The sequence below is a fragment of the Argentina silus genome (assembly GCF_951799395.1).
Source record: "Argentina silus genome assembly, contig: scaffold_281, whole genome shotgun sequence".
In the NCBI taxonomy this organism is placed as follows: domain Eukaryota; kingdom Metazoa; phylum Chordata; class Actinopteri; order Argentiniformes; family Argentinidae; genus Argentina; species Argentina silus.
The window spans coordinates 1-19,474 of NW_028152985.1; the positions used below are offsets into that span (position 1 = coordinate 1).

The window sequence follows — 19,474 nt, forward strand, 5'->3', positions numbered from 1 at the left end:
GGTTACACACCACTACTGATACTAGAGGGGGGGGGGGGGGAGAGGGGGGGTTACACACCACTACTGATACTAGAGGAGGGGGGGGGGTTACACACCACTACTGATACTAGAGGAGGGGGGGGGGGGGTTACACACCACTACTGATACTAGAGGAAGGGGGAGAGAGGGGGGGTTACACACCACTACTGATACTAGAGGAGGGGGGGGGGTTACACACCACTACTGATACTAGAGGAGGGGGGGGGGGGGTTACACACCACTACTGATACTAGAGTGGTCTCTCTCTCTCTCTCTCTCTCTCTCTCTCTCTCTCTCTCTCTCTCTCTCTCTCTCTCTCTCTCTCTCTCTCTCTCTCTCTCTCTCTCTCTCTCTCTCTCTCTCTCTCTCTCTCTCTCTCTCCTCACGTGGATATAACTTGGTGTGTATCTCTGGTTGTGATGTGGAGAAGAGCTGAATCGTGATTGGCTGTTCAGCAGATCCGTCCACCAATCGCAGCCAGCGATACTCTATCAGCTCCGCCCCCTTTCCCTCTGCAGGAGAAACACAGTGATGTCATCATCTTCTTCTTCTTCTTCATCATCATCATCATCATCATGGTAACCCTGGTGACCCTCACCATGGTTCCTGATTCGTTCAGGCCGGCCAGCGAACACCACCAGGCCAATGACATCACAGACGTTTCCATGGGGACAGCTGAGGAGCTCCTCCCTGTAAGAGACAGGAAATACTATAGAATACACACCAAAAGGCTGTGTGTGTGTGTGTGTGTGTGTACGTATGGTGTGTGTGTGTGTACGTATGGTGTGTGTGTGTGTGTGTGTACGTATGGTGTGTGTGTGTGTGTGTACGTATGGTGTGTGTGTGTGTGTGTGTGTGTACGTATGGTGTGTGTGTGTGTGTGTACGTATGGTGTGTGTGTGTGTGTGTGTGTGTGTGTACGTATGGTGTGTGTGTGTGTGTGTGTGTACGTATGGTGTGTGTGTGTGTGTGTGTACGTATGGTGTGTGTGTGTGTGTGTACGTATGGTGTGTGTGTGTGTGTGTGTGTGTGTGTACGTATGGTGTGTGTGTGTGTGTGTACGTATGGTGTGTGTGTGTGTGTGTGTACGTATGGTGTGTGTGTGTGTGTGTACGTATGGTGTGTGTGTGTGTGTGTGTGTGTGTGTGTACGTATGGTGTGTGTGTGTGTGTGTGTACGTATGGTGTGTGTGTGTGTGTGTACGTATGGTGTGTGTGTGTGTGTGTACGTATGGTGTGTGTGTGTGTGTGTACGTATGGTGTGTGTGTGTGTGTGTACGTATGGTGTGTGTGTGTGTGTGTACGTATGGTGTGTGTGTGTGTGTGTACGTATGGTGTGTGTGTGTGTGTGTACGTATGGTGTGTGTGTGTGTGTACGTATGGTGTGTGTGTGTGTGTGTACGTATGGTGTGTGTGTGTGTGTGTACGTATGGTGTGTGTGTGTGTGTGTGTGTGTGTACGTATGGTGTGTGTGTGTGTGTGTGTACGTATGGTGTGTGTGTGTGTGTGTACGTATGGTGTGTGTGTGTGTGTGTACGTATGGTGTGTGTGTGTGTGTACCCGCTGTAGAAGGAGTAGGAGGGGCGGGGCGGACGGCAGTCAGGAGAAACAGAGGATTCTGGGATGATGGAGATGTCAGCTGACGGATTCCTGGAGTTCAGACTGATCTCTGAGAGAGAGAGAGAGAGAGAGAGGGAGTTACCTGTGCAGTAGACTTGTGTGTGTGTGTGTGTGTGTGTGTGTGTGTGTGTGTGTGTGTGAGCGTTCTGTCATTAACACTTCTGGTGTTTCATACACAACAAACGTATGTGGCCCCTAAAATCATCCTGGGTTGCAGCACCAGAACCAGAACCGACCACTGGGTTCCACCCTGCCTCTGGAGGCAGCATCAGCACCAGAACCAGAACCGACCACTGGGTTCCACCCTGCCTCTGGAGGCAGCATCAGCACCAGAACCAGAACCGACCACTGGGTTCCACCCTGCCTCTGGAGGCAGCATCAGCACCAGAACCAGAACCGACCACTGGGTTCCACCCTGCCTCTGGAGGCAGCATCAGCACCAGAACCAGAACCGACCACTGGGTTCCACCCTGCCTCTGGAGGCAGCATCAGCACCAGAACCAGAACCGACCACTGGGTTCCACCCTGCCTCTGGAGGCAGCATCAGCACCAGAACCAGAACCGACCACTGGGTTCTACCCTGCCTCTGGAGACAGCATCAGCATCAGCACCAGAACCGTTCGTCAGGAGCTTCATGAAACGGGTTTCCATGGCGAGCAGCCGCATACAAGCCTGACATCACCTGACATCACCTGACATCACCATGCACAATACCTGGAGGGATGGAGGGATGGAGGGGTGGAGGGATGGAGGAGAGGAGGGATGGAGGGATGGAGGAGAGGAGGGATGGAGGAGAGGAGGGATGGAGGGATGTAGAGGTGGAGGGGTGTAAAGCACATCGCCATTGGACTCTGGAGCCGTGGAAACGTGTTCTCTGGAGCTATGGAAACGCGTTCTCCGGAGTGCCAGGAGAACCCTACCATGCCAGTAGAACCCCACCATGTAGTAGAACCCTACCAGGAGAACCCCACCATGCCAAGAGAACCTTACCAGGAGAACCCTACCATGCCAGGAGAACCCTTCCAGGAGAACCCCACCATGTAGTAGAACCCTTCCAGGAGAACCCTACCCTACCAGGAGAACCCTACCATGCCAGGAGAACCCTTCCAGGAGAACCCTACCCTACCAAGAGAACCCTACCCTACCAGGAGAACCCTACCCTACCAGGCCAGAGAACCCTACCTGCCCGATGCAGAGTGCCAACTGTATAGTTTGTAGGAATAATGGTCTGGGCCCCTTGGTTCCATTGAAGGACAATCTTAATGCTACAGCACAATGACATTCTAGAGAATTGTACGCTTCCAACTTTGTGGCAACAGTTTGGGGAAGGCCCTTTCCTGTTTCAGCATGACAATGCCCCTGTGTAGAAGAACTTGTCTGGCCTGCACAGAGCCCTGACCTCAACCCCCTCCAACACCTTTGGGGAGAATTGGAACCCCGACTCTGAGCCAGGCCTTCTCACCCAACATCAAGGCCCGACCTCACTGATGCTCTTGTGGCTGAATGGGAGTGAATCCCTGCAGCCATGTTCCAAAGTCTAGTGGAACGCCTTCCCAGAGGAGTGGAGGCTGTTGTAGCAGCAAACGGGGGACTGACTCCATATTAACACCCATGGTTTTGGAATGAGATGTTCAACAAGCACATATAGGTGTGATGTTTAGGTGTCCACATACCTTTGGCCATGTATCATGTGACGGATTCATTATTAGTGGTTGAGAACAGCTGCAGTCTGAGTAGAGCAGCAGACGTCATTCTGTACTGTAGGCTAGTCAGGCTAGCTAACGAGCTAGCTGGTAAACAAAGGCTGCCTGTTTCCCTCAGGATAGTTCGTCTCCTGGTGCTTTCTGAAACCCTCCAGCCAGAAGAGCCGAAGGAGGAAGCTGGCCGTTTGATTCCCCAACGCAGCTCCACCGTCCTTTGTTTCCTCCAGGTTTCAGGTCATCCACACAAACTCCAGAACCTTCTCCCAGGACTGAACCACTTCAGCTCCGCCGCCACTCACTAACCAACCAATCAGTGGTGTGCAACGTCTACGCGGCCGGTTGCTCGTTGAGAAATCAAGAGATGAGCGCGACCGCATGTGCAACAGTTGACCCATGGTTGGGTTGTGGTCCAAGAACCTCCTAAACTAAAAGCTGACAATACAATGAACCTTTAAGAGAGTGGTGTGTGTGTGTGTGTGTGTGTGTGTGTGTGTGTGTGTGTGTGTGTGTGTGTGTGTGTGTGTGTACCTATATTGCTGTCCGAGTGGTCGTTGGTTCTGGAGTCGTAGCTCTCCTTCACTCTGTAGCGAGCCAGCCTCAGAACCTGGCCCGGCCTCAGACAGCGGTACCACTCCACACACACACTGTTCCACAGGACCACACACACACGGCCAGACCCGTCACACACATCCAGCTCCGCCTGGCACCGACACAACAGAAACAACACAGAATGACGTGAGAGAGAGGGTGTGGGTGTGTGTGTGTGTGTGTCTACGCATGTGTGTGTGTGTGTGTGTGTATGCCTGTGTGTGTCTATGCATGTGTGTGTGTGTGTGTGTGTATGCCTGTGTGTGTCTATGCATGTGTGTGTGTGTGTGTGTGTGTGTGTGTGTGTGTGTGTGTGTGTGTGTATGCCTGTGTGTGTGTGTCTATGCATGTGTGTGTCTATGCATATGAGTGTGTGTGTGTATCTATGCATGTGTGTGTGTCTGTGCGCGTGTGTGTCTATGTGTGTGTGTGTGTGTGTGTGTGTGTGTGTGTGTACTGACCTTATAAGGGCATTCACAGTTGTTGTCGGCCCGGCCGTAGAAGGTCAGTCTGGACTTGTTCAGAACGCGCACCAGTAACACACTCCTGACCACGCCCCTCACGCCACACGAGCCCCCCACAAACGCCTTCCGCAGCTCACACACTGTCACCGACGCTCTCACACCTGCACAAAACACACACACACGCACAGAGACACACACATGCAGAGATAGACACACACACACGCAGAGACACACACACACACACACAGAGACACACACACGCACGCAGAGACAGACACACACACACGCACGCAGAGAGAGACACAGAGACACAGAGACACACACACACACACACACACACACACACACACACACAGTCAGGGGAGGCTGGGGGAGGTAGATATCGGAGGACGGGCTCACTGTAATGCATGGTATTGAATGAGGAACGGTATCAAACACAACTGTGATGAGCCCATCCTCCGATTTCTACCTCCATCAGCCTCTCCTGTATCATATGGTCCGGACCGGTGTCCTACCTTCCGCCTCCTCCGCGGACTCCTCCGGGTCGGAGCCGGTGTGAGGGGTGTGTGTGGGCGGCGTGTCCCGCCACGCCGGTCCGGTGTAGTCTTGGTTGTTCCACAGCGGGAGATAGAGGCTCCGGGCGGCGCGGAGAGGCAGCAGGCTGGGCCCCGCCGAGTCCGGCCCGAACCACGGCAGCGCCCCCACATCCACCCCGCTGAGCCCGTCCTCTCCGCCCTCCCCGGCCACCTCCAACCCCACCACCCGGTACGTCTCCCCGCCGCCGCCCCGCTCCTCGCCGTCCTCCCTGACAGAAACCCCCGCGGAGAAGACGACGTTCCGCAGTTGACAACCGCACCGTAAAACGTTCCTCTCGACCAGCCGGTTGAGGCTCGGGTCGACGGTGACCCGGAGTCTGCAGTCCCCGTCGGTGACGGTCGCGTCGTACAGGCTGTCCGCCGCCGCCGCGGGAACGGCCTGCGGGAAGAAGATCCCGAAGCCGAGGTCCCTCCGGTACCGCTGCAGAGACACGACGAACAGCGGCTCCCGGCAGACCACGGTGCTGCTGGTCGGGAGGAATGGGTCAGTGCTGCTGGACCGGGAGAAGGTTCGGTGAATGGCGCAGCTCGGGCGGCAGGCTGCGGTCACCGCCATTTTGCTTTACAGCGAAACACAACAGCGCGGTGCATTGTGGGAGTTGGAGTTTCGAGCAGGTGTCTCCCAGAGGGAAGAAAGACCTGAACGGTGTAACGGTGGTCTTTGTGTCCTCGACCACCTTCATCTCAAACCTCTGTTAGAACAAATACAGGAGAGAGGTTTGTTTCTGGGCTCCGACACCTTCCCTAACCCTAACCTCCCCTAACCCTAACCCTAACCCTAACCCTAACCTCCCCTAAACCTAACCCTAACCCTAGATTAGATTAGATTCAACTTTATTGTCATTGTGCAGAGTACAAGTACAGAGACAACGAAATGCAGTTAGCGTCTAACCAGAAGTGCAAAATAGCAGAAAGTGCAATGAACAGTATTTACAGGTAGTGCAATAAATGATCAGTAGTAGTGCAGTATAATATAGTAATGTAAGCAGTATAATATAGCAGTGCAGTATAGCAGTATGTGAGTAGCAGTAGCATTATAGCAGAATAAATAGTTACAGTATGAGCAGTGTAGCAGCATATGAGCTGTATGGGTAATGCAGTCTAGCAGTATATATGTATTAACAGTAACATGAGGTAGATGCAGAATAAATATAAATATGGAATGCCGTATAAACAGTATAAACAAGTATGTACAGTAGTATTAAAGAAAATATAGGATATGTGCATTATGTGCATTATGAACAGTATGAACAGGTATGTACAGAAGAGCAGTGGTATTGAGTAAGAGCAGGGGAGGGGAGTATAGTGCAATAGTGCAATTGTCCGGGTGGGGGGGGGGGGGGTGGGGGTTGCGGGGGTAGTAGGTTGTCAGGTAGGTGTAGTGTTCGAGTTCAGCAGGGTGACAGCCGCAGGGAAGAAGCTGCCTCTGAACCTACTGGTTCGGGTGCGGAGAGACCTGTAGCGCCTCCCGGAGGGGAGTGGGGTGAAAAGTCTATGGTTGGGGTGAGAGATGTCCTTGACGATGCTGCGTGCCTTACGCAGGCATCGTTTGCCCTGGACAGCCTCGATGGAGGGGAGTGAGGAACCGGTGATGCGTTGGGCAGTTTTCACCACCCTCTGCAGTGCTTTCCGGTCCGATGCCGAGCAGTTGCCATACCATACTGTGACACAGTAGGTGAGGATACTCTCGATGGTGCAGCGGTAGAAGTTCACCAGGATCTGAGGAGATAGATGGACCTTCTTTAGTCTCCTCAGGAAGAAGATAGAGATAGATAGATAGAAACTTTATTTATCCCAGGGGGAAATTCAGGTTCCAAGTAGCATACAGACATAGGGGTATCACACATAACATACACATACAACATACAACATTAGCAGTATGTTGTAGACGCTGGTGAGCCTTCTTTATCAGGGTGGAGGTGTTGAGGGTCCAGGAGAGGTCCTCAGAGATGTGGACACCCAGAAACTTGAAGCTGGTGACTCGCTCCACCTCAGTCCCGTTGATGAGGATGGGGGTGTGTGCGCCAGCTTTAGACTTCCTGAAGTCCACAATGAGTTCTTTGGTCTTCTTGGTGTTGAGAGCCAGGTTATTGTCGTTGCACCACACTGTTAGGTGCTGGACCTCCTCCCTGTAGGCCGACTCATCGTTGTTGCTGATGAGACCGATCACCGTTGTGTCGTCTGCAAACTTAACAATGGTGTTTGAGCCATGTACAGGTGTGCAGTCGTAGGTGAAGAGGGAGTAAAGGAGGGGGCTCAGCACACAGCCTTGTGGAACGCCGGTGTTCAGGGTGAGGGTTGAGGAGGTGTGGTTGTGAAGCCTAACAGACTGCGGCCTGTTGGTCAAGAAGTCTAGAATCCAGTTGCAGAGGGAGGGGTTGATGCCCAGTTGCCTGAGTTTGGAGATCAGTTTGGAGGGGATGATGGTGTTGAATGCTGAGCTGAAGTCAATAAACAGCATTCTCACATAAGAGTTAGTCTTGTCGAGGTGGGACAGGGCGGAGTGAAGTGCCGTTGAAATGGCATCCTCTGTACTCCTGTTCTGCCGGTAGGCGAATTGAAAGGGGTCCAGTGTGGGTGGTAGGCAGGTCTTGAGTTGAGCTAAGACCAGCCTCTCGAAGCACTTCATGATGATGGGCGTGAGTGCCACTGGTCGGAAGTCATTTAAGCTCGTTGCAGTGGAGTGTTTTGGCACCGGCACGATGGAGGTGGTTTTGAAGCACGCGGGGACAGCTGCTTGGGCTAGGGACAGGTTGAATATGTCAGTCCAAACCTTATGTCAGTCCAAACCTTAGTCAGCTGCCCTAACCCCTAACCCTAACCCTAACCCCTAACCCTAACCCTAACCCTTAACCCTAACCCCTAACCCTAACCTCCCCTAAACCCCACAGGCTCAGTGGTAATCCCCTCTTCTAGCATTGTGACTGCCTATGGCCCTAACCCTAACCCCTAACCCTAACCCCTAACCCTAACCCCTAAACCTAACCCTTAACCCTAACCCCTAACCCTAACCCTTAACCCTTAACCCCTAACCTTAACCCTTAACCCTAACCCCTAACCCTTAACCCCTAACCTTAACCCCTAACCCTTAACCCTAACCCTAACCCCTAACCCCTAACCCTTAACCCCTAACCCTAACCCTTAACCCCTAACCCCTAACCCCTAACCCTACCGTTAACCCTTAACCCTAACCCCTAACCCTAACCCTAACCCCTAACCCTAACCCTTAACCCTAACCCCTAACCCTAACCTCCCCTAAACCCCACAGGCTCAGTGGTAATCCCCTCTTCTAGCATTGTGACTGCCTATGGCCCTAACCCTAACCCTAACCCCTAACCCTTAACCCCTAACCCTAACCCTTAACCCTAACCCTTAACCCTAACCCCTAACCCTAACCCTTAACCCCTAACCTTAACCCCTAACCCCTAACCCCTAACCCTTAACCCCTAACCCTTAACCCTAACCCCTAACCCTTAACCCCTAACCCTAACCCTTAACCCCTAACCCCTAACCCTAACCCTAACCCCTAACCCTAACCCTAACCCCTAACCCTAACCCCTAACCCTAACCCTAACCCTAACCCCTAACCCTAACCCTAACCCCTAACCCTACCGTTAACCCTTAACCCTTAACCCTAACCCCTAACCCTAACCCTACCGTTAACCCTTAACCCCTAACCCCTAACCCTAACCCTACCGTTAACCCTTAACCCCTAACCCTAACCCTACCGTTAACCCTAACACTAACCCCTAACCCTACCGTTAACCCTTAACCTCTAACCCTAACCCCTAACCCCTAACCCTAACCCCTAACCCTAACCCCTAACCCTAACCCTACCCTTAACCCTTAACCCTAACCCCTAACCCTACCGTTAACCCTAACCCCTAACCCCTAACCCTTAACCCCTAACCCTTAACCCTTCCGTTAACCCTTAACCCTAACCCCTAACCCTAACCCTACCGTTAACCCTAACCCTAACCCTACCCTTAACCCTAACCCTACCGTTAACCCTTAACCCTAACCCCTAACCCTAACCCTAACCCTTAACCCTACCGTTAACCCTAACCCCTAACCCTACCGTTAACCCTTAACCCTAACCCCTAACCCCTAACCCTAACCCTACCGTTAACCCTAACCCCTAACCCCTAACCCTAACCCTAACCCTTAACCCTACCGTTAACCCTTAACCCTAACCCCTAACCCTAACCCTACCGTTAACCCTAACCCTACCCTTAACCCTAACCCTACCGTTAACCCTTAACCCTAACCCTACCGTTAACCCTTAACCCTAACCCTACCGTTAACCCTTAACCCTAACCCTACCGTTAACCCTTAACCCTAACCCCTAACCCTAACCCTACTGTTAACCCTTAACCCTAACCCCTAACCCTAGTCTTAACCCCTAACCCTGGTCTGAGCATTGATGACTTTATCTTATGATGACTGATGTTCAGATGATTCACTTACTTAAACAAATGGATTTGTTGTAAGTCGCTTTGGATGAAGACTTCTGTTAAATGTCCTAAATGGAAATGTAAATGAGAGAGATAGAGAGAGAGAGTGTGTGTGTGTGTGTGTGTGTGTTTGTGTGTGCGTGGGAACATGTTTGAAATGTCAATGTCAGAGATATGGGAATTCTTTGAATTTATCCAATGAGTGTGTGAGTGTCCCTACTGGGGGACTCTCCTCTGCCCCCCCCCTCCCCTCTGCCCCCCCCTTCCCCTCTCCTCTGCCCCCCCCCCCTTCCCCCCCTCTCCTCAGCCCCCCCTCCCCTCCCCTCTGCCCCCCCCCTCTCCTCTGCCCCCCCCTCCCCCAGGATATTTATGCAGCTGAAGTCTAAACAGTTTGTAGTGAGGTCTCTTCTAACATCAACAACCAGTGACATCCTCTGAAACCTTCCTCTCACTGCCTCTGTCCTGGATCAGGGCTGAACCAGACTAAACCAGGTCTGAACCAGACACAACTGGACCAGGTCTCAACCAGAGTAAACTGGACCAGGTCTAAACCAAGCTAACCAGGCTCCATTAAAGGTTTCTAAAGAGGACATGGTCAGGTCCATCCTCCCTCTGAGTGACTGCTTCTCCTCCCCCTTCCACCGGGTGGCACTGTGCCACCTCAGGGACACCAGACACAGAAGTCACACTTTCATCTTTTATTGTTTTATTTCAGTTCAACATATTCTATAAAAACACAATGCTAGAGAGAGGGAGAGAGGGAGGGAGGGGAGGGGAGAGAGAGAGAGAGAGAGAGAGGGAGGGGAGGGGAGGGGAGAGAGAGAGAGAGAGAGAGAGAGAGAGGGAGGGGAGAGAGAGAGAGAGGGAGGGGAGAGAGAGAGAGAGGGAGGGGAGGGGAGAGAGAGAGAGACATTGTTGGATTATGGGCCTGGCTGGATTTACATATAGAGTTACTAAGCTGTACTTCAAACAAATTCCATCTCAGTCGTGTTGTAATAACATGATGTTGTATCTTGTTTTTACAGTAGAGAGAGAGAGAATAAAACAGACAAAAACATAAGGGGAAAACACACACACACACACACATTAAACACAAGGGTCTGTGTTGGGGAGGTCAGTGTGTGTGTGTGTGTGTGTGTGGTGTGTGTGTGTGTTAGGGTGGTGTGTGTGTGTGTGTTAGGGTGGTGTGTGTGTGTGTGTTAGGGTGGTGTGTGTGTGTGTGTTAGGGTGGTGTGTGTGTGTTGGGGTGGTGTGTGTGTGTGTGAGAGGGAGGAGAGGGAGCGTGGGTGTGTGTGTGTGTGTGTGTGTGAGGCGTCTCCTGTGTGTGTGTGTGAGGGAGGAGAGGGACCGTGTGTGTGTGAGGGAGGCGTTGCGGACGGTGGTCCTGAAGGCCCGGCCGGCGCAGTAGTACAGGAAGGGGTTAACCACGCTGTTCCCCGCCGCCAGGCACAGCGTGACCACCAACACCCGCTGCAGCGTCACCGTGGTAACGCAGCCCCACCCCCCCACCATGGCGTGCAGGTGCAGCGACCGCGCCACGTGGTAGGGCAGGAAGCACAGCAGGAAGGTGCCGATCACCATGGCGACCAGGTGCACCGACCGCTGCCGCCGTCGCCCCTGGTTACCACGCTTCGAGCCCCGCCACCCCTCCTCGGTCGCCACGGCGGCGGCGGTGGTCGTCAAGCGTCGGATGATGCTGCCGTAGCAACAGAGGATGGTGGCAAAGGGCAGCAGGAAGCCGAAGGCCACAGCCACGTAGTTGAGGGCGTAGATGCGTTTCCATGACGGCAGACCGGAGGGCTCGAAGCAGCGGCTAAGCCCCGCCCTCACCGTCACGCCCTGCATCAGGAAGGGCCCAGAGGCCACGCCCACAAACAGCCACACCCCCAGGCTGGCCAATGAGGCGCGGCGGGGCGTGGCCAGGGAGCGGTGGCGGAGGGGCTGCAGGACAGCGAGCCAGCGGAGGACACTCAAACCCGTCAGGAAGAGGACGCTGGACAGAGGGGGGGCAGGAGGGTTAGGAGGGCGTGGGGGTCTGGGTGTGTGTGGGTGTTTAGTGTGTGTGTGTGGGCGTGTGTGTGCGTGTGCGTGTGTGTGTGCGCGTGTACCTGGTGTAGAGGTTGAGGTAGAAGGAGTACACACACAGGCGGCAGAGCCAATCAGGGAGGTCCCAGCGACCGCCTCTGAAGTAGTAAGCCAATCGCAGCGGCAGGGTGAGGGAGAAGCCGGCGTCTGATAGGGCGAGGTTGGTCATGAGGACGGAGGAGGCGGAGCGTCTGGGCGTGAGCCTCAGGAAGACGAACAGTGCTCCGCTGTTGCTAAGCAACGCCACAGGAAACACCAGCAGGTAGGTGGCGGTGTAGGCGCCGTACTTGAACACCTGGTCGTCCCTGCTGCACGACTGGTTGCCAGGCAACGGTGTCACCGTGTGGTTGCTGAGGGGAGGGGTCACCGGGGAGAGGAGGGAGGAGGGGTCGAGCCAAGGAGCTGTGGAGACACCACCGGATCTTCATCATCATCATCACCATCACCATCATTTTTGTGTATTCTTATCACTGAAGTAAGAAAACGTCAAATAAAGTTCAATTCCATCTATTTATCTTGCGACAGCCTACAGCTACCAATGCAACAGAGACACAGCTTCTTTCTCCTGGTTTGGGGACAGTCGAAACAGTGCATCACATTTATACAATCCAGATTTCCAATCAGGGGCAATCAAATCAACCCACCCAACTTATCACAGGTCAAGAGCTTGTCCATCCAACATGACAGCTGTAATAAATAATAATAATTCCAGTGTAACTATACACAAGAATCATCATCATCATCATCATCATCATCATGTACATGAGCAGCTCCAGAGACAGAGAGAGGGAGGGAGAGACAGAGGGAGAGACAGAGGGAGGGAGAGAGAGAGAGAGAGAGAGAGAGGGAGAGAGGGAGAGAGAGACAGAGAGAGGGAGGAAGAGAGAGACAGAGAGAGGGAGGGAGAGACAGAGAGAGGGAGGGAGAGACAGAGAGAGGGAGACAGAGAGAGAGACAGAGAGAGAGAGAGAGAGACAGAGAGAGGGAGGGAGGAAGAGAGAGAGACAGAGACAGAGAGGGAGAGACAGAGAGAGGGAGGGAGAGACAGAGAGAGGGAGGAAGAGACAGAGGGAGAGACAGAGAGGGAGAGACAGAGAGAGGGAGGGAGAGAGAGAGAGGGAGGAAGAGACAGAGAGAGAGAGAGAGAGACAGAGAGGGAGAGACAGAGAGAGGGAGGGAGAGACAGAGAGAGGGAGGAAGAGACAGAGAGAGAGAGAGAGAGACAGAGAGAGGGAGGAAGAGACAGAGGGAGAGACAGAGAGGGAGAGACAGAGAGAGGGAGGGAGAGAGAGAGAGAGAGAGGGAGGAAGAGACAGAGAGAGAGAGGAAGAGACAGAGAGAGGGAGGGAGAGACAGAGAGAGGGAGGGAGAGAGAGAGAGAGAGGGAGGGAGAGAGAGAGAGAGAGAGGAAGAGACAGAGAGAGGGAGGGAGAGACAGAGAGAGGGAGGGAGAGAGAGAGAGAGGGAGGGAGAGACAGAGAGAGGGAGGGAGAGAGAGAGAGAGGGAGGGAGAGAGAGGGAGGGAGGAAGAGACAGGTGGCAACACGAAAATTCTCCCCTCCACTGGCTCCCGGTAGCAACTCACATCAGATTCAAGACCCTGGTGCAGCTGACCGGGCAGCAAAGGGAACAGCCCCTCCCTACTTGCAAGCAATGGTCAGCCCCCAAACCCCCCCGTACTAACCCTAACCCTGTACTAACCCTAACCCTGTACTAACCCTAACCCCTGCCCATCACTCCACTCCTCCACCTCGGCTGCCCGCCTGGCACCGCCGCCTCTACGTGGATGCAGCAGCCGCACCACTCAGTCACGGCTTTTCACTGTCCTGGCGCCTTGCTGGTGGGAGGAGCTTCCCTCTGCTGTCAGGACTGCAGAGTCACTACCGATCTAACCCTAACCCCCCTGTACTAACCCTAACCCTAACCCTAGAGACCTCTTCACCCCCACTACCCCCCTGTACTAACCCTAACCCTAACCCTAGAGACCTCTTCACCCTCACTACCCCCCTGTACTAACCCTAACCCTAGAGACCTCTTCATCCCCACTACCCCCCTGTACTAACCCTAACCCTAGAGACCTCTTCACCCCCACTACCCCCCTGTACTAACCCTAACCCCAACCCTAGAGACCTCTTCACCCCCACTACGCCCCTGTACTAACCCCAACCCTAGAGACCTCTTCACCCTCACTACCCCCCTGTACTAACCCTAGAGACCTCTTCACCCCCACTACCCCCCTGTACTAACCCTAACCCTAAAGACCTCTTCACCCCTACTACCCCCCTGTACTAACCCTAGAGACCTCTTCACCCCCACTATCCCCCTGTACTAACCCTAGAGACCTCTTCACCCCCACTATCCCCCTGTACTAACCCTAGAGACCTCTTCACCCACACTACCCCCCTGTACTAACCCTAACCCTAGAGACCTCTTCACCCCCACTACCCCCCTGTACTAACCCTAACCCCCTAACCCTGGTCTGAGCATAGATTACTTTCTTATGATGACTGATGGATAGATGATTCACTTACTTAGACAAATATTACAACAAATACAATGGATAAGGCGACAGCTAAATACCATAAATGTAAATGTAATGTAAATGAGAGGGAGAGAGGAGAGAGGAGGGAGAAGGAGGGAGAAGGAGAGAGAGGAGAGAGGGGAGAGGAGGGAGAAGGAGAGAGAGGAGAGAGAGAGGAGAAGGAGAGAGAGAGGAGAGAGAGAGGAGAGAGAGAGGAGAGAGAGAGGAGAGAGAGAGGAGAGAGAGAGGAGAGAAGGAGAGAGGGGAGAGAGGGGGGAGAGAGAGAGAGGAGAGGAGGGAGAAGGAGAGAGGGGGGGAGAAGGAGAGAGAGAGAGGAGAGAGGGGGGAGAAGAAGGAGAGAGAGGGAGAGAGAGAAGAGAGGGAGAGAGAGAAGAGAGGGGGGGGGGGGGGGGGGAGAGAGGGAGAGAAACCAGACTATAAATACAGATTTGCGGTTTGGTATGAGGAAGTGGGAACACAGTTCTTTTGTCCCTGGGCTAACCCTAACCAAACCACAGCCAAATGACCTACACACCTGCAACAGCTTTCTAACACTACTACATCTATATATACACATGGAATCCTAACCCTAGCCCTTATCCTGACCCTAGCCCTAACCCTAATCCTGACCCTAGCCCTAACAACCACTTCAACAACTATCAGCTCTATACATGCATCCCTAACCCTAGCCCTAGCCCTATCCCTGACCCTAACCCTATCCCTGACCCTAACCACCACTTCAACCAGTATAAAACCATTAATCATTAACCAGTATAAAACCATTAACCAGTATAAAAACCATTAACCAGTAGTTTAACCACTATTTAAACTGTACCATGATGATGATTTAGAGTAGTAAAGAGGAGCTTTAAAAAGTATTTAGTAGTCAAATTCACAACAAATTCGCTGTTTTTATCGCTCCCCAAAAGCCAGTAAAACCCGGGGCTCTGCTCTATAAGGTCCGGTCAACCCTCCCGGTGGCCGTTAACCCTCCCGGTCGAAGTGAAACTACTCCGACTTTTCACTGCGCTAAAACACGAACACAAATATGATCTACTAAGACTGAAATATTCTTATCTCACACAACTAGCTACCTACATTACACCTCTGTCACTGTATTATAGTTATTATTATGATTATTATTATTATTTTACTACTGTCAATTATTGCTGCTACTTACACTGCACCCTTACACGACTACTATCATTGTTTTATTATCATTATTATTATTATCATTATTATCATTATCATCATCATTATTATTATTATGTTGTTGTTGTTGTTGTTGTTGTTGTACTGTTAATTAGTTTGATTGTTGTTGAACGAGGAGCCAGATGACCACAAGCATTTCTCCATGTCACCGGCTGGACGACGAGATGCACCTGACAAATACCGTCTGATATGAACTCTTCATCACCGTCACCGTTACCGTGGCAAGACCAAGACACAACAAGTATAAGAAGCGGTCATAGCCCGTGGGACTGACGGACCGGCCGTGGGACTGACGGACCGGCCGTGGGACTGACGGACCGGCCGTGGGACTGACGGACCGGCCGTGGGACTGACGGGCTGAACTCACCTGTCATGCTGTCACACCGCGCGAGCCCATTTCGGTGCTGGACGTCCGCGGGACATCGAACAAACTCCGTCTCCCGTTGAGTCCGGTGCACGTGTCGGGAACCGCGGCAGCGTCGTTTCAGATCCTCCTCTCTGTAGCGTGTCTGTCGCTCTCACGGGACTTCTCTACACAAAGAGACGTAGAGAAGAGACGTGACCGTACACGATGATTTTGTTGTACGGGGGGGGGGGGAGTTCCATGGAACCAAAGAAACCGTCCCCCCCCGGTTAGCCCCGCCCCCTGTCAGTTATGACGCTTGTTTCTAGATGTAACTGTTGTACTGTGTGTGTGTAGTGTGTGTGTATGTAAGTTGTTTGGTCTGAAACTCTGTTCCCCCTGCTGCTGTTGAAACAGGTGTCTCTTAAAAAAGGGATTTGATCTCAATGAAACAAATGTTTGATCTCAATGAAACAAATGAAAAAACCTGTATAAATAAAAAATAAAAACATAAAAAATGACATTCCATGCATTCCAGCCCAGCCTGTTCAGACCTGCCTGGGGTTGAGTGAGTGGTGAAGCCTGTTCTCCAGTCTGAGTAAGTTAGTTAATCTTGTTTCTAGTCAGAGTGCTATTAGGAGTTGTTTGTTTGGATATCCTGCCTTAAGTAGTTTCTATTGGAAGCCATCTGTTTGAAGTCAATTAGCTGTGAAGTGCTGTCAATCTCCAGTGGGAGGGCCTAAACACTATTTAACTCCTGCTCACCCTGGACCACGACCTTGGATCAGGACTAATACATTTGGGATTGAGTGGTGAAACCTGTCTGGTCGTTAACTGATCATCAGGTGGGAGGGGCTGCTACCCTGCTAGTCATCAGCAATCACAGAATCTGCATTTACTTTATGACGATCACAGAGCGACAGCTTCCTGACACGAAGACATAGGAGTCTATCTGTGGAGTCCATCGAGGAAGGCTTGAGAGGAAGGCCATACTACTAAGTATTTTTATTCTATTCTGATAATTTCTTTATTACCCCAAGTGTATTGTTTATACTTTTCCCACTAACCCTCTCCCTCTATATCGGCAAAAAAACACTGTGCTTTCTCCCCATTCCTGTTATTTTATCCATCAGGAGGACACATCGACGCTACACCTCCACTCACAACCCTTCCAACCTAATCTACTTTGGAACTGCCAGTCAGCGGTCCGGAAAGCAGAGGCTATCTCAGCCTATGCCTGCTTCATGTCTCTCCACTTCCTTGCTCTCACAGAGACATGGATTACACCTGATAACACAGCTACTCCGGCAGCCCTCTCTGATACCTACTCCTTTTCTCATTCCCCTAGACTCTCTGGTCGAAGGGGAGGCACAGGACTCCTCATCTCGCCTAAGTGGTCACATAATGTTCTTCCCCTGTCACACCTGTCTATATCCACCTTTGAATTCCATGCTGTTTCTGTCACCTCCCCTGTCAAACTTCACATTGTTGTTATCTATTGTCCTCCAGGTCAGCTTGGCCACTTCTCAGATGAGATGGATGTCCTTCTCAGCTTCTTCCCTGAGGACAGTACACTGCTCTCACTACTGGGTGACTTCAACATCCAGTCAGAGAAGCTTCACTCGTCTGGAGCACTTGACCTCCTCTCCTCCTTCGGCCTTACCCTGTCCCACTCTCCTCCCACTCATAAGGCGGGCAATCAGCTTGACCTTGTCTTCACCAGATCCTCCCATACCTCCAACCTCACTGTTAACCCTCTTCCAGTTTCGGATCATCATTTTGTATCCTTCTCCCTCCCCCTCAAATGCTCACCCTCCCAACCAGCTTCTACCCACACTGTATCCTCTCGTCGCGGCCTGCGTACCTTCTCACTCTCCACTCTTTCTTCCTCTGTCTTATCCGCCCTACCCTCTGTTGAATCCTTCTCCCTTCTATCCACTGATGCAGCTTCCTCCACCCTCCTGTCCTCTCTTTCCTCATCCGTCGACTCTCTCTGTCCACAGACCTCAAGGCCGGCACCATCCTCTCCACGCGCTCCCTGGCTGTCTAAAACCCTGCAGGCTTGTAGAACAGGGCTCCGGGCAGCTGAGAGGAAATGGAGAAAAACAGCCTCCCTGATGACCTCGAACCTTATCTCTCTCTCCTCCTCAACTACACCTCATCTGCATCAGCTGCTAAAGCTTCTTACTACCATTCCAAAATTCAATCCTCTGTCTCTGACCCAAGGAATTTTTTTTCCACATTTTCCTCACTTCTCAACCCTCCTCCTCCCTCCTGTCAGATTATGTCTGACTTTGTCACCTACTTTGAAAAGAAGGTTGATGACATTAGCAGCTCTTTCCCTCTACCTCTCACCAACAATCCTACCTCTCCTCCTAAACCCACTGCGCAACTCCCAGTGTCTGGTTTATCAGATTTCTCCCCCCTCTCCCCTGAGGATGTTCTAAAGCTGGTCACATCCAAGCGGGCAACCACCTGCCCCCTCGATCCTATCCCCTCCCCCTTTCTTCAATCCATCTCCAAAGACCTCCTTCTGTTCCTTACCACCTTAATCAATTCCTCTCTATCCACAGGATCTGTCCCAGCTGCCTCCAAGACAGCCAGAGTCAAGCCTCTTCTCAAGAAACCAACTCTTGACCCGTCTGCTGTCCATAACTACAGGCTGGTATCCCTTCTCTCCTTCTTATCTAAAACCCTTGAATGTGCTGTCTCTAACCAACTGTCTAACTACCTCCTTCAAAACAACCTCATTGACCCTCACCAATCTGGGCACTCTACTGAGACTGCTCTCCTTGCTGTCACGGAGGCTCTCCACTCTGCTAAGCTTCCTCCCTCTCCTCTGTTCTCATTCTTCTGGACCTGTCTGCTGCATTCGACACAGTAAACCACCTGATCCTTCTCTCCACCCTCTCAGAATTGGGCATCTCTGGCTCTGCACTCTCCTGGTTTGCATCCTACCAGGGCTCTGTCCTTGGGCCTTTACTGTTCTCTCTCTATACCAAATCTCTTGGCTCGGTAATTTCCTCACATGGTTTCTCCTACCACTGCTACGCTGATGACACTCAACTCTTTCTCTCTTTCCTCCCCTCTGACTCACAGGCAGCAACACGTGTCTCTGCGTTTCTTGCAGACATTTGTGCTTGGATGTCAGCCTACCACCTCAAGCTCAACCTTAACAAGACTGAGCTGCTCTTCCTCCCGGGGAAAGCCTGCCCTCTCCAAGACTTCTCCATCACAGTAGAGAACTCTACTGTGACCTTCTCCCAGACAGCCAAGAACCTTGGGGTGATCCTTGACAACCACTTATCCTGTGTGGCGAACATCACAGCGACAGCACGCTCCTGTAGATTCTTCCTCTACAACATCAGAAGGATACGTCCATTCCTCACCAGAGAAGCAGCACAACTTTTGGTCCAAGCAGTTGTAATCTCTCGCCTTGACTACTGAAATGCACTCTTGGCTGGACTCCCCGCCTCCTCCATCAGGCCTCTGCAGCTCATCCAGAACGCTGCCGCTCGTCTGGTGTTCAATCTCCCCAAATTCTCCCATGTCACTCCCCTCCTCCGCACAGTTGTAGTATGTAGTATAGTAGTATGTAGTGTATGTAGTATAGTAGTGTAGTGTATGTAGTATAGTAGTTTGTCATAGTATGCATGGAACTCTATAAATGCATCTGCGTATGTGTGTGTGTGTGTGTGTGTATGTAAGTGTGTGAGTGCGTGTGAGATGTGCAATGTCTTGTCCTTAATCCTTTCACATCTACAATAGTAACACCTGTCTTACCCAAACTTAGCTTAGCTTTAGCTTAGCATTGTCCTCTGCCATTAACCAGGACAAGGCTTAGCTTAGCATAGTCCTTTGCCACAGACCC

At 52.0% G+C, this 19,474-nt stretch overlaps 2 protein-coding genes across 2 annotated transcripts; both read right to left on the reverse strand.

The window, feature by feature from the left end:
* Positions 1-344: 344 nt before the first annotated feature.
* On the reverse strand, positions 345-5,601 carry LOC310824497 (RPA-related protein RADX-like; the record flags this gene model as incomplete). The annotated part of the gene is made up of 6 exons (XM_083697756.1): positions 4,908-5,601; positions 4,390-4,553; positions 3,869-4,040; positions 1,578-1,686; positions 617-708; positions 345-530 (listed from the first exon to the last, which is right to left on the reverse strand). Coding segments are annotated over exons 1-6 (1,360 nt in total), but the record flags the coding sequence as incomplete, so codon positions are not given.
* Positions 5,602-10,158: 4,557 nt separating this feature from the next.
* cysltr3 (cysteinyl leukotriene receptor 3) lies at positions 10,159-15,781 on the reverse strand. Its single transcript, XM_083697754.1, has 3 exons — positions 15,628-15,781; positions 11,551-11,929; positions 10,159-11,435 (listed from the first exon to the last, which is right to left on the reverse strand). The coding sequence occupies exons 1-3, from the start codon at positions 15,632-15,634 to the stop codon at positions 10,619-10,621; spliced, it is 1,203 nt and encodes a 400-aa protein (XP_083553880.1). The 5' UTR covers positions 15,635-15,781; the 3' UTR covers positions 10,159-10,618.
* Between the last annotated feature and the right edge of the window lie 3,693 nt (positions 15,782-19,474).